Source organism: Anneissia japonica, unplaced genomic scaffold (assembly GCF_011630105.1).
Source record: "Anneissia japonica isolate Jap-2015-1 unplaced genomic scaffold, ASM1163010v1 scaffold1035_len235748_cov162, whole genome shotgun sequence".
Lineage (NCBI taxonomy): Eukaryota > Metazoa > Echinodermata > Crinoidea > Comatulida > Comatulidae > Anneissia > Anneissia japonica.
Window position 1 is genome coordinate 85,998 of NW_022749248.1, and position 16,570 is coordinate 102,567.

Consider the following 16,570-nt stretch of genomic DNA (forward strand, 5'->3'; position numbering starts at 1 on the left):
TCTAGAACAAAAAATCATTTTGTTAGTTCTCTTTTAAGTCTAATGCATAATAATGATGATTGTGCTATATGTTCAGTCAATATAGAACTGTCCACGATTGATAATTAATGAAGCTAAAACAAAGAAAAGTTCTAAATTTAAATTTTTTTTTTGTTGCATAGCCTACAGATTTATTCAACAAGATGAATACCTTGTCGTTTGACAAAACACAAAATTTGAAAAGAAAGTAAATGAAACAAATAAACCTGACTCAAAACAGGACTGCTAGCATGACCAATTGCGCTGCTGCGACCCAAACGCTTGCTCACGCGAATATCTACAAATCTGTTCCATCTGCCGCGCTTAATCATTTTCTTTAGAGTTTCCTCGTAGGTCCACTCAACATTTTGTTTATGAGTTTTTGTTTTTTTTTTTCTTTTTGTACAATAATTATATAGTTATTTAATTCTATTTAAATCATTGACCTTGTTATTTAAATTGTTGGAAAGTGTAAGTATATAGGCATAGCTATAGATATGTGCTAAACTCAGACAACCATTATAAATTGGGGTAACAACCATTCACATTCTATGAGAAAGGTGTATGGATTTGCAGGATAGACTATGCCGGAACTATTCAACGTTTGTGCAAAGTTCTGTGGTGTACACCATATTTGTTTGGTTCAATGGCAAAATGTCATTTACGCAAGTTACAAGTTCTTAATATTAAACTGTATTGTTTATAATAATTGCATGGTTTTCATTATTTTTTGGCACATTTTTTTTAGAGAAGCTGCACAACAGATATCAATTTATACCCACTCCATTCAGAATATGTTTTTTAGTTAAGATGTAGTATAAACGCCTTAAAACTACAATATTTTTTAAAAATTTTTATTTATAATACCATATTCATGTGTGCTAAAAGTAGGATTACTGTAATACAGATTGTTTTTATTTTAATGTTTAAAGCAGCTAATCCATGTTAATTTTCCGGTGCAAAAATAATCCTAATTCTGATTCTAATTGTATGTTGAAACATGATACCAGTAACTATTTTCATAAAGAGTTCTTTTTTATCTAAAAATTTCATTCATGTTTATTTAACAGACTGCTGGGAACTTGTAATAATACATTTTTGTTTAATACTGGTTGAATTAATGTTGATTGTATTTGAAACCTATATCAATAAAGTTGTTAAAACTGAGAATAAAGTGGTATAAAAGCAGTGCATCAAAGTTTGGTTGCCGCCCTCGGTGTTAAATCAAAAATTCACTTTGGCCCTCCAACCGATTTTTATGCCCACCCCTGATGTAGGACATTCTATCTTAATATGTATGGGATAGAAATATTGTATTCCGTATATATGAGGAACATCCATATGGTGAGTTGAATGGCCTAGCTGTTAAGGCAGGGACAGCACAACATTAGCGCTGGCTCAAACGGCATGCTTGCCTATGATTCTGGTGGTGTCTTCCTGGATGAGGACAATAAGCCATAGGTAGTGTACGCAATTTGGTTCATGTTCACTTTACCCTGTAGGCCTACATCTTTTGAGATGAGTATTGAGCTCCCCAGTGTTCCGGTCCATTGCAGGGGTGGCACCAGGATTTCACTGATAGGGGTCCCAGATCCCCGATTGGGGGGGGGAAGGTGAGAGGGAAGATTTCCCCAACAAGAGCAAAATGGGCGTAGTCGAACGTCACTTAAAATGTTTTGAAAGTGGTCTAGGTGGCAAAGCTCCCGAAAATTTTGACAATTTAGTTGTTTTAAAAGCTTATTTCATTGATTTTAGAGTCTGCTATGTACAAAATACATGTAATTTTCTTTTATCCCTGGTGAATTGTGGTTTTTCTCCCCGACGGGGCAGTGGTGGCACCGGGGGCTGGGGGGCTACATCCCCCCGTCGGGGAGGACGATAAATTTTGTTGGGGAACAAACAAATTTAAAAAAAATATTTACATGTAATATTCGTTTAGCCACCATATTGTGTGTGTTAACATCATCATCACAACAACAACAACAACAATAACAATAATAATAATAATAATAATAATTCAATGAGATTAATTAAAAATAATTAGCATTCTGTTATGACAAATGCCCTGTTGTGGAGAGACGAGAGTTGCTGGTACCGGTTTAGCTGGCTTAGGCTAGTCCACACCTCAAGCACTTTCAGATCGTTTTGATATAACACACTATATAAATCCATCTACATTACATCAAAAATATAATATGTGTAATAAACATTTGCTTTCTTTGTCGTTTGTTAAATAGATGTTTATGTCCCTGATCATTTGCACTTACAGTGTAAACTAAAATGTCACAGCAACATCGGTAGATAGAACAACAATATTAGACAAATAGTGAAAGAAACATTAATATATTCCCACATGATTTATAAACAACTAATCAAATGGCAAAAATTTAACAACTTCATTATCTTGTGAAAATATTAAAATAAATGAAACCAGTAAAAGGTTATAAAAAAGCGTTGGCATTTGGAAACAAAAAGGTAGATAACAGATATTAACTTTTTTCCAGGCCATGATCCAGATGACACGAACAACACCTGTCCAAGATCAAGAAATCTTTCAAGCTCCTTTGGATATTATTTCAGATCTTTTGTCGCAGGTAGGATAAATACAGTAAATCTTTTTAAAATTAAAACTCCATTTTAATAGGGCATTTCCCACCTGTTGGTCCAATGAAAAATGTGTTTTGTTATTTTTAGCCCACTCTCTGAGAGAGAGGGCTTATATGATGATTCTGAGCGAATTTTGAAGTCATTTGTCGTTCTATTTCTTCCTTCGTTAGTGATACGATTAGGCCGATCTTGCAATAATATGGAAGATAAGGCCTGGGGAATTTAAAGTATGAAGAGTTTTTGCGAAAATATTGTCGGGGAATATGTGAAAAAGTATGTTTTTATATCATACCTCTTAACACTAAGGTGGGTTTCCTACGAAAGCCTGTTCGTCATTGATCAGATTACAAATCGGCTATATATTCCACATTGTGTTTATCAACCAATCACAGCCTGGAATGGTAACCTTTGCGGCTAATAAATGCATCTGCACGAGTAGTCTAGTTGGTAGCGAAGAATGAGCCGTTTTGTGGTGCTTGCAAGGGTGGGTGGTTTCTCCTCTGAGAGATAAACAATGTACTGTAATACAGGCTGGTCTAGAGATAGAGGAAGACGAACTATAGGCTGGCTGGGTAGTATGTGTGTGTGTGTAAGATTAGATAACAGGAAATGTAGGCTCAAATTGGTTTTATGTGTATAAAACCACATAATATTCAAAATAGTAGCGATGAGTGTATGTGTGCAGCACATTTCGTGTCAATGTACTGTAATGCAGGCTGGTCTGACGAAGACGAATAGGCTGGCTGGGTACGTACGTGTGTGTAGGTAGGCCTATGCCCTAGTCTAGATCAGATACTACAGGAAATAAATGTAGGCTACAAGTTGCTTTTATGTGTATTAAACCACACATTCAAATCAGTCAGTAGCGATGAGTGTATGTACAGCACATTTCGTGTTGCCGCACTGTGGTGTAGTTGATGACGATTCCTGATGATGACATAATTAATGTCGAAATATTGAATCCCAACACGATGGCGTGTATTTCAATACTTGGAGTATGTATTATACTTTCTTATACATATATACATACATACATATATACATACATACATATATACATATATACATACATATACATATATACATACATACATATACATATATACATATACATAAATATACATATATACATACATATATATATATACATTTATACATATATATATAAATATACATATACATATATATTAATATATATATATATATATACATATAAACATATACATACATTAAGATCTGACGTCGGCCAAGAAGTTATTTAGCCTTTCTCAAATAAACTGCATGTTTAACTATCAAACAAAGACAAATAATATACGTAATTATAATGCGCCTTTTATAAAAATATATTTCTTCACAATGAAATACTTCTATGCAACAAATTACATTCACTCCCCAAACTGTCTAATTAAATCATAAAAAGCTACATATATATCTTCATAATTACAGTACAAAATATTTCAAAAACATACGTACACAACAACCACTACAACAACCATATTTCCTTTAATATCACTGTACACGACATCACACCTTTTCTAACTGTTATGTGAACATAACAAAAAAGGTCTGTGATGATGCATACAACTACTATAACTTTAAACGTTTTTTTTTATACATGTAACAACACTCCACATAACCTCCACTCCACACAACCTCCACTCACTTAACAGCATTTTTAAACATTGCCAGCTAATTGTCAAGTGGGCTATTGCATCATCGATGCTCTCGTTTGCTTGTTTTTAAAGCGATGAGTCAGATGGTCACAATGCTTCCTACGTTAATGTCAATCTTTACTAGAATGTATGAAAGTAGGCAAGTTAATCGGATAATTACGTCAGTGAAAATATAAATATCTTGTTTACATGTAGCTTATAGTAATTACCGCATATCGTATTACATAAATCGCACATCTCAGCTCTATTGTTTTTGTTCATATTGCCCATGTTCTTTTAAGCTAAGGCCTACGTCTAGTAAAACATGAATCATGTGTCAATCTCTAAAGATGTGTACACAGGCCTACAAGTTTTCCCGATCAAGATCTATAAACCTCTTTAGACTCCCCAGTTTCTGTTGTGTGAAGGAAGGAAGGACTTTATTTTCCTTAAATAAAAAAAGATCATCTTCCCATATACACTACCTTGGCAGGCTACATTTTACTCACATAATTAAAAAATTTTGTTAAGTTCTGTCCAGATCATCAAATTTTCTTCGACAAAAAGCTATTAGGTATGCCCATATGTACTGTAGTCATGATATGGTTATGTGGTCATGATGTGATGTTATCATGTCCATATTAAGCATGTCATATGTTTTTGTCATATAAAAGTTGATAGTCTCGGACATAGCTTTAGGGAATTAGTTACTAAAAACACACAATTCAAAACAAATATTTTGATGCTAGCTGGACTCAGGGGTAATCAAAGAAATAAATGTTTAGACTTATAGATTATTAACCCAGAAATGTCCTAATATAAATGAGATCAAATCCAGAACTGTTTTCAACATACTGTACACAGCTTAGAAACAAACACAACCGTTAAATTTGATTTAGCAACTTTCAAATTAAACAGTGAGGATAATTGTACAATATGCTGACACACAGTATGTACATTTTTTTGTTCAAGTTACCTGCCGCCAATGATTTTTGCAGAACTTGACATTTATGATCATTCTGTGTACCACTGTTAGATTCCCTCTTGTTGCCAGCTTCATAAGAGAAGAGTTGATGCTTAGAGAGGTCCCAAGTTGGATGAAGTCATTTCCGGGAGATCTGCGGTGGTGGGTCAAAGGGTGGGGTGGGGAGGGTGCAGGAGGGACTTTCACAGATGGCATCAGCCCCACCATGGTTGAAGCTCTATAACAACAATATGAAATGAAATTGGCTGTTGTTACAGATATGTAAATCTCTCCTAAATATTCCTCTCTTTTTCATATTGAATGCAGGTCTCCTGTCAAATATTAAAGACTCCACTGGGATTGGGGTTCTGTGGTCTTTGGTCTGTAATAAGAATAAAATAAAGATAAAAGACATAGTAATAATAGGACAACAGAAAAGCAGTCTTTAAAATTTGGAGGTTGTCCTTAATTGGAAAGGTCTGGTCTTTAATTAGGGGGAGATGGTATTTCATATAGCTTGCATTTGAAAATTTTTAAATGATCTTTTTATTGCTGTTGTCAGAGGGAGATTGGCCTAATTTATGAGGAGAATAAATAAGATGGTGCTTGGAGGCACTGTTATTTCTCTGAATAAATTGAAATGACTTTATGTGCTGAACAGAGGAAGAAGATATTATGTAAACAGGATGACAGTTCTACTAAGTGCAGGAAAGTTGCTTAGTAACGCACCATTGTTGTATTAGTAATAATGTCCTATAGGCAATGTTTTTGAAGGTTGTTAAATGTTCAAAACCTTGCAACCAGATTGGATACAAGGTACAGCAAATCATAAACATTTGTGACAGTAGTGTATTATGTTTTAGCTGTAGTGATTGATGTCCTGGACTTATGAAGGCATTGTATATTAACTGTAACTATAGTGATTTGTTTTCAGCTTGAACTATGATAGTGTGTTGTTTCTAAATCTTCTTTCAAGATTTTGTGAGTTTGATTCTATTCAAAATTTTCATTTGGTACTCTGTTAAATCCAGGATCTTTAATTAAAAGTATATGTAGTCAGCAACCATCTGTACAACGAGAACTGATGCCATGAATAATAAATTCAGTTGCATTTCATTTTGAAAACCTTAATTTAGAAATTTGTATTTCATGTTTGAAGTTTTAAAATGTTCATTGTTAAACATTCCGTTTAACAATGATCGTCCAAAACTGAAATTGAATCAAAACTGAAACATGCACTAGCCAGGCTGAAACCATAATGTTTTAGCCATAAAAATGCCTGTCTTCCTGCATGGAAGTGAAATATATTGTTGTTTTTCAGTTTCAAACTGTTCTCCTGTAATAAGGAAGAGGTTTGCCATAGCGAACACATTTTTGTAGAAGACGTTTAAAGCCATTGGTCCCAAGTGCATTGTAACGTCGCTAAATGTTAAAAGCGGTGCAATTAACAAAAATCACAGTTGAACTCAACATAATGTTTACGCGTTCTGTTTATTTAATTCTTAAGGTTTTCCAACGGTATAAGATAACGGATTATCAATGGTATACAATGATTCAAAGAACGAACAAATGAACGATGAACGTATGAACGAATGAAAGGACTTATGTACGGTTCAAACTGAAATAAAGGATATAGAATAAATCAGATCTATAGGATATGCTTTTTATGCAATAATATTTACGCCGTGGCTAGAGATACGGTACCGTATTTCTACTTCGTTTTGCTAAAGGTACTGTAAATGACATTACGTCACCATCACCCAATGAAATGCCAGAATGTGCGTGATGTCATTTTTTGAATACTGGCATTGCATATCACCTGCAATGAGCGGTGGAAGGAGAACGATCATTGTACAGTACTGGGAAATTAGAACATCAAAAGTACAATATTGTTTGACTTTACTGTCATCCTTAAATAGGCGTATGGTTCCACTTTATAGTAAAAGTAGGCCTGTATGAATTCTCTTGTTTACAGTATATTCATTTTTTTATTGCAAGTGTTGTCTATAAATAGATTACCAAAGACTAGCAGTAGTGTGTGTATACATGTGCCTTGGCCTACAGTAAGTCCTGAGGATGATGCCATGCTTGATAAGGCTATATAATGACATGACTTTATTATTGAGTGGTACGCCTATTTTTTCTATGACAGTATCAAGGTCTGCATCAAAATTATTGGAAAAATTTGACTCAATAATAACAAAGGTGAAACGATCTAGGCCTAGATTCTGTACCATAACAGTGATGAAGTCTAGCCCTACGAAAAGTTTTGTGCATTCAAATTGTATGAATATTTTGGTGGGATTGTAAAGCGTGGTATTATTTCGAACTTCTTGGACTAAAACTTGGGCTGTAGGGATTATGATGTTCAGACGGTATGATGATGGAGGAACTAGGCTAAGTTTATGACTGATATAGGCCTATGCCACTTAGTTCAATGTCATCAGAGCAGCTGCCGTGAAAAGCAGAATCCAAGCAAGGCCGAGCAGGCTTGCTTAGATTTTTCGCCAAGCGAAGAATTTAAGCAAGGCCTTGAGGCATGCCAAGAGTTTGGTGGAATCAGTCCTTGTTTGATAATGGTTATACATGGCCTAGCTAAATGAAACTCTTTACTAAATGGAACCATAAGCCTATTTATCGATAACAGTACTAAAAGTCAAACAATATTGTACTTTTTGATGTTCTAGTTTCCCAGAACTGTACATCATTCTCGTTTCACCGCTCATCGGGGGTGATCTGCAATGCAATGCCAGTCTTGAAAAATGACATCACGCACATTCTGGCACTTCATTGGGTGATGGTAACATAATGCCATTTACCGTACCTTTAGCAAATTGAAGTAGAAATACGGTACCATATCTCTAGCCAAGGCGTAATATTTAAATGAACAGGATTATTAAACTAATTTAATCATTATGGTTTCTAAAGATACTATTAGAGATAAATAATTAATATAAACTCACATCACTGAGTCTCCTGGGTGTATGTAGTATCCAAAGGTATAATTATTGTATTTCTCCTATGTCTACAGCTTGCAAAGGTATCATGCTAATGCTATATATCCCGTGTAGTGCTGACTAGACATACCAATTTGATAATACACCAAAACATTGTATAAATGAATACAGTGTTGTTCTGAGCTACAGTTAATGTATACAAATATTCACAGGATTGTTGAAAACAAATTTCAGGGTGTTACATGCATGTTGAAGAGCTCTGTAAACTTATCGGAAAGAAACTTTTCACAGAACAATTAATATCTTGTGTGTATGCAAAACAAACTGTGATTACCAAAGATGATGAATGTGAGATCTTAATTGACAATCACCCAAAATATGGAAAATCCACCACTGAACATTTATGTATGCATATGGCAGTCCATAAAATGACAGAGAATTAGCTATTTTTGGAAGTAGTCAGGAGCATTAACAAAGTTCTTTGAAGTGAAGGTTCGTTAAATTTAATGGAAAAATAGTTATACCATGTTTAAAAGTACATAAACTGTCTATGTATCCCAAAGCTTACAGATATTAAGGTAGCATGATGAAATTTTGAATGAGGAAGAAAGAAAAAAGAAGTGCAATTGATAGACATCAATGATTGGATGGTATTCGACGTCTTTGATTTGGACAACAAAGACTTCTGAAATAAAGTGTCTCAATAATCGGGACAGCCTCCTACACTCACACCAGCAAACAACAATATCCTGGAAAATAACACATCTTCTGCAAATTTACAATGTTTTTATGTTTTGTATTGTATCAATTGTCTCCCTGAAGTTAGTGCCGATGGTGTCACCCCAGAAATATGTGGCTTCTTTCAACTTGGGTCCCTGAAAAAGGCACAAAGACAGTTATAATTTATCATAGTTTGCATTTTTTTCAATTATAATAAATATCTTTGTTATATAGTAGTTTGTTAATTGTTGTATGTGAGTGGAGTAATGTTTATCTCTGTGGTAACTGTTAACACAATCTGTATAATAAAACATAGCATGTTATGTCATCATAAACTGCTTTATAGTATTATGTTATTTATCTTGTAGCATGGAGGATTTAGTTTTCCTCCATGCTTGTAGTACTCTATTGTACAATTCTATAAAGCAAAATGAAAGGCAACATAAAAGCAGGAAGTTTGCAAATTATCGGAAGTTTGTGGATCCGGTGGAAGTGTTATTGTAGAATGGCTCTCTTGCCTCTTTAGACTGCAAAATGAAAATGTTTGTATTAATCCAAAACGGAATGAAGCATAACTTTTTAAATATTAGTGTTTACCTCTCTTTCCCTTTTAAAAATATATTATATTAACTGCTATACATCAATGTCCTTTTCTGTATTCTTGGGTGCACTCTCTTACTCCCTCACAATTTCAAACTCTGTTTAGTTACAATTCAGATTATCATAGCTATAATACACGAACCCTAAACAAAATACATCTCTACACAAAATGCTGTCTTTTCAACACAATATTCAGTTTTCGGGTCCCAGACTTTGGAACAGTCTAGCTATCAATTTAATTACATCCCTATCAACAAATTTGTTCTCGATAAATTTTTAAAAAGTATCTAATATCTACATACAGTCTTGAATTTTGAAACTAAATATAAGTTCATTTTTATCCCTGGTTAAATATTTTTATAGTCACTGATATTTTTTAACGGTATTCATTTTATTCAAGTTTAATTTTTTTTACTGAATATCCCTGCATTTTATTGACTATTTTTTAATTTTTTTTTATTCAGACAGCCCTTCACAAGCTTTTGCTTTTTGGGTTTTTTTATCTTGTGCATATATAATTTTCATATATTTGTAGTTTTATTTTATTGTTTATTTTCACTTATCATTATTCATTGTTGAATATTTATGGAGGACATTTTCCTAATTTTTGACGTAAAATATTTTAATAATTAAAAATAAAATCTGATTAGCAAGATCTGAATGAAAGTAATTGAACCTTTGGATTTTTTTCATAATAAAACATAAATTTAACTTAATTATTAAAGTGAAGTGATAAAATTTTATAAATTTTGTAAGATTTTATGATAAGATTTATATTTAATTAAATGTAATGATTGTCAATTAAGTCTTGTACTGCTGAATGAACTAAGTATGGATTACTAAATCAAACGTTATGATACAGTACATCATTTTCTTGTCCTGACAAAGTCTATTTCTTTGGGTATTACATGTCAAATCTAAGTGATTCAATGACAGAAAAATCAATTCCTAATCTTATTTTCTGGTGCAGTGATCAAAGCTCACACCTATTGCTCCAATAGTATCAGTAAAGAAACACTACACCAATTTTAGAAACCCTGCATCCTAGCTGTTCATCCAATATTAAATCCAGTAGCCTATTCTTTATGAGTCTGTGTGTTACTGTTTAAATTGTATTTTACTAGTAAATTTTAATACCTTATTATCGCATTAGTTTTTGAAACGATTTTAGAAATACAAAAATAAACTTTATTAAATTTTCATCATGAATAGAATTAAATTGAATGTAAACATGCACATAAAATGCACGCATATAAAATGTTGATACACCAGAAATAACTTTTAATTCAGGTAATTTAATTGTTGATTACTTTACTTTCAAGTGAAACATGTTTTTTTTTTTTTTATTAAATTAATTAATCTTTGACAATATGATTTTTTTTAGTTTCTATGCATGTAATGCAATATGAACTATTTTAACTGTTTTCCCTGTGTGTAGTGTGTGTGTGCTGCGTGTGTGTAGACATTTATGCAAATGCGCATGCGTTAAAAAAAATTTTTCCCGACATTTTGTTTTTCCTCGCGATGCGAAGTTCGATTTGAAGTTTCTGCAGTGTTCAGTCAGGGCTCATGCTAACTGATCGGGAAGTCGTCAAGTCGGCATGGACTATTTTGGTTTTGTGGCAATAAAAAATCAAGTGCTGTTTTTAGTCTTGCTGAAATACATTGTTTTTTCATTTAGATCTCCATTTTTTGCTACCTCCATGCAACGTTTTTTTCTATTATATGAGTAGTCACATGAAGGTACTATATCCCCGACAGTTGGCTATGCAGCAGTGTACCCTTTGAATGCAAACTGAAGACAAGTGAAGATATAAAGGCAGCCGACTGTCGGGTACATAATGACTCTCTAGCTTAGGCTTTTCACAAAGATATGACGAGGCCTAGTTTAGTACAGTAGTTACTGCAATGCGAGGGTGGTAGATTGTTTAATCAATGATATCGTGTTGTCGTCTAATATGTAAAATACACTTAAATAATGTGTAAAATTTAAGAATGCACCGTGTGGGTTGCTTTCTTTGTTATACGGTAGTATACGTAGCAGAGTGAAGGCAGCAAGGCTAGGCCTAGCCTAGGACCGAGATCGTATACGTTCTTGATCATTGTGGTGAAAACTTTGGGTGACAGATGATTGGGCCCAACTGGTGTGGACGATCGGGCCCAAGATATTTTCAAATAAATTTTAGTCTAGTAGGCCACTGCCAGCTTCCCCACTCCCGATATCGTTCCAAACTACTGTAAAATAAAAATACTGTAGCTAGCTAGGCCTAAACCCTAGGCCTACGAAATCTTTTCAAAGAAATTTGCTAAAAATATTACTGTAATTTGCCTATCAAATTACATTACCAATGTTGTCTAAAATCACTATTTTGGGCCATAAATACTCCCCCTGTATTTTTCAACTACCAAACAAATTTGACCCAACCATATTTTCTGATTATGTCATTTATGATGACTTAATCAGAAAATATGGTTGGTTAAGTCATGTATCATGCATAGGAACATTGACGCCTGCAAGGCTCTGGTTTTAAGATTAACTAAAACTAAATAATTATCTTTAATACATTTTAAGTGAAAAATGTTTAAAGTGGGCCATTAGATCTTTGGTAGTATTAGTGAGTGGTTCCATCCTGTTAGTCAAATGATTTAATTATCCTGTAATCCCTTTAAAAAAAACAAACCGAAATGAAATTGCATTCTCAGGAGAGTCGAGGAACTAATTTGCTGCTTGTGTTTAATGCTGTTGGAAACATCAGCGTACTTCAGATTCCACCCACTCATTTAATGATATGTTTGTTAGTTGCGTATCAATCGATCTGGTTTTAGATTTCAGGTTCTTCATACCAACACATTTATGATCAGTTCATAAATTGAAATAGTTTGGACCATATGCTTTGCTAGTCAGAATGAACTACTATGTATTTTTAATGTCATATTGTGTATTAGCTTAAATTACTAAATTTCTCTATGTTTTATCTATATAATTGGAAGTTTTTGAGAGTATTTGTGGTGTTAACTATGATGCCATATACGTTTGATTTTTTTGTATTTTAAGGTAAAAGTAAATTCTTGAATCTCCCAGGACAGACATCAATACTAATTTAGGTCATCCATTAAGACATGTGCTATCTTAGGCTTAAAGTAGATTTGTTATTGTCATTGTTGTTGTCACTGTCGTCATCGTCATTGCTGCTGCTGCCTATAAGTAGATTTGTTATTATTATTGTTGTCGTTGTCATCGCTGCAGTCGCTGTTGTGGTAATCATCACTACGCCATCACTACCACATTTCTAATTTGCATATAGGCCTACTCAGAACAATGAGTCTTATTATATTCAAACTTGCATCAATCACAACTTTATTTTTCTATGGGCTTTATCTATTTCTGAATCATCTAAGGATTTTGTTAATTGGAGAATTTTGTTTTTAATCTAATTTTTTTGTCTATTTTAATTACTACATTTATCTGATTTGAAAAAGATCTTAGCTGAAACCTAACTACAGAATTTGAAATAACAACTCGGAATTATATATATATATATATACTGTCTCTTATACACATCTAGATGTGTATAAGAGACAGGGTGACTAAAATGTTATATTAATGGATGGCCAGAATTTCATTATGTAAGTAGAATGTGGGGGGGGGGGTCCAAGAGGGCGAAGTCCCCTTAAAGCCCAGCACATTTGAGGAATATGAGGTTGTATTGAGTTAATTTTGTCTATCTAGCATGGTAGTTTTCAGTAACAAATAAATAATTTAAAAAAATAGGTGTATGTCTTTTAAAAGAAATTTTAATACAGGGTACCTGCAATATGCAACTATGACATGTGTCATTAAATTAGTAATAATTCATCTACTCACAGCTGTGGGTTTTAGTGCCTCTTACACGAACATCTCAAACATAGTCTCTGACAACATGCAAAGGCTCATAAATGTACACCATTTCAAAAGAGAAATTTCACTTCTATAAACCATGGTGAAGTTTCTCAGCAACATTGAGCATAAAAATCACAAAATCAGCAAAAAGGAAAACTAATATCCAAAATCCGTTAAAAATGTCGTCAAACAACAAAATCCACTACTGTATATTAACATTGAGTAAATTACAAGTGTTCTATTTCTCTCCAAGTGGATTTATGTATAGCACTCTCCTAGGGTGTTTTTGGTAGGTAAAGAAGACTTAAACACTGTGGGTGTAATTTTTTCTTTGCAAAAAATAGTGGGAGGGGGACTACATCCCTTACGCGCCCTATAGGCCCTAGGTTTAGGCAGGCCTACTTTGTTTCATGTCAATTAGAGACAGGATTATACAATTTTATACAGTATATCTTATAAATTACACAATATGATTAAACCAGGTACTGTACTTGAAAACAATAAGAAAGCAAAACTTACACGTCAAAAGTGTCAAAGGTTGTCTACACAAAAGCTGTACTTTATTGAAAGATAAATTCTACTGAAGGGGTGTCGTCAATGGAGATGTGCACACATGTCAGTGTACTGTGGTCTCTGTGCATGGGATTGTCTGACAGCACATACTGTACCTGCTGACCTCGATTGAGAGTGACTGATTGCACAAAGGTTTCCATGCTGGTGCATCTGGGCTTAAACTGTCTTTGTAAGTATGCATTGCAGGATGTGACATAGAATCAACCTTTTTATGGAATTGTGTATCCATTCAATTATCTCAACAAAAAAAAAATTTTTTTTTTTTTTTTTGGGTGATATAAGGGGGGGGGGGCGCCTGCGTCCTAAATCCGCCCCTGTCATGTCATTGATATTAACACATCAACATTTCAAAATCTGTCTCATTAGTATCAGAGAGCCAGACAGATCAAACATTTTTCTAATGAAACATCTACAGAAAAACTTATTTTTGCTCTTATAACTACAAGCTGGATTACTGAGTGTTCGAATTATCTGCTTAGGACTCTTCTAAAAAGATTACAAATGCAAATTTGCTACTCGATTGTTTATGTTCGGCATTTTAAAAACTGCACTGGATTATTATCACTGAGAGAATTAAATATGAAGTGCTCATTTTTATATTAATGCACCATGCCTCTCCTCATGCATCTTGGACCAAAGTGTAGCATTGTATTCCATATCTTAGAACAAAATATTGAAAGACCTAGGTTGGCTGCAACCAACAGTCATAATATCGCCTATGGTCCTGGGATAAGGACTATGAGCCCAATCACACTTATAAGGCCGCCCTAGGGTTGGCCCAGGGCCGCCTGAAATTACAGCCGACTCAGGGCCGACTCAACAAAATTTTTGTTCACAGTGATTGTTTTAAGTTGGCCCAGGGCCGCCTTACGGACGTTCACACTACTCCTTTGGGCCGGGTCGATAAATTGCAAGACAGGAAGTTTGAGGCGATCGCATTACATGATGGCAGAACGGTAAATCACAACCTAGAATAAACATATGGAATTCGCGCAAAATATGAACCTAATTTCAAATATTGTCCTTATAATTTTCGATTTTTTAAGCGTAGCATTCTGCTTCATGATTATGGCGACGATAATTAGTATAATAACCAAGGCCTATAATTAGCGCAGCTTGACTTTACTCTGTGCAAAACCAGACTGGACTCGCGATTTTGAAAGTCCATACCTGTATGTGTAAAACTGTATAGGCCTATGTAAGACTGAAGGTTGCTGTCAATGTTTGGTCACAGACCGAGGACACAGATTGTGAATAAGTAGCATCCAGATCTATCTATTTGGCAATAATAACTGTTTTCATGTTAGGTTTATTCACAAACAATTTTTAACGCTTTTTAGAACCAGCTTCACTCATAACAATAACAAACGATTATTTTTTTTCATTCCTCGGGGTCACATGAGTAGCTTCACGAACGTCGACACAAAACGCACATGGTTGGTGAGGATGACGTTCAAGAAAGAATGATACCGCTATACAGTGTTATGATTTTAGAATATAAATTTGTTAAATTAATGTGTGCTATACATAAAACAGGGTTTCTTGAGCTTGTAATAGGCCAATATATTTTTTCTCTACTGGAATTCTTCAACTGTAGAAAAGGAAGTCGAAGTATACGTTATCTGTCAAACTGCCCATGCGTAAGCTTTGTATCATGTGGTATTTCCCCATGTTTACAACTTGTTTGTGATGATGCTTATGCTTCGCACGCAGGCTGTGAGTAATAATTAGTTAGGCATGGAGACCTTATATATAACAACTTTTATTCAAAAACAATAGTTCATCTGAATACAATTTACTCTATAGTTTCCTTAACAATTTATTTCTCAATGGTGTTTTTTTTGCGCAAGTCAGTTTCGAATGAATGTTGTGTTTAGATAAGATGTCAAAATCGACCGCAATCAGAGCGAACTTGGGCCGGCTCGGGTTCGGCCTGCATTGCTGGACCTGAGCCGACTCAAAAGTCGGACTAACTTTAGGTCGGCTCAGGGCCGGCTTAACATTTATTGATTGTTCACACTTAAAAATTGCCGACTCTGGGCCAGCCCTGAGGCGGCCCTGGGCTGACGTAACTCTCGAGTGTGATTGGGCTCTATAAACCACAGGCCCAATGTATACAATGGCTTGTGTGCACTATAAAGAACTCAGTACATCATTCAAGACAAGAAGGGGCTTTTAGTGACGTCATTACGTTCTACGTCCTACCGTCATCGTGCAATCAAAAGCTCCCTAATTACTTGTGTATAAGTAGAAATAAATTTATCACATTAGATAATACAAGTGTTGTAGATTCATTTTCTGTAGTTATAGTAAATAAAAATCATAGATCCAAATTTATCAGGATAATGTTTTTCAAGATAAACCCAGCATAATATAATTATGGATAGAGTTTTGTTTAAAAACCAAAACTGGGGCTGGTTCATTGACATCAAGAAAGGTCTGCATAGTAGGGGCTCTTGCAGGTTGTATATTCTTTAGACTAGAAATTGCAAATTGCAAGTGAAGTGCTGTGAAGTACAACTGCATATAAATGTTCTTCGAACAAAATTATTTATGCGAGTCAAGTGAAAATAATGAATAATAAAAATATAACAAATAA

General features: G+C 34.2%; 1 protein-coding gene across 2 annotated transcripts in view; it reads left to right on the top strand.

Annotated features, from left to right (window-relative positions):
• Positions 1 to 2,523: 2,523 nt before the first annotated feature.
• Positions 2,524 to 16,570, top strand: part of LOC117121039 (C-Maf-inducing protein-like) — a 65,855-nt gene continuing 51,808 nt past the window's right edge. For both annotated transcript variants that reach the window (XM_033266133.1, XM_033266132.1), the window contains exon 1: positions 2,524 to 2,612. In XM_033266133.1, coding sequence (XP_033122024.1) covers positions 2,526 to 2,612 — 87 coding nt within the window. In that variant the 5' untranslated portion in view covers positions 2,524 to 2,525. The remainder of the gene's footprint in view (positions 2,613 to 16,570) is intronic.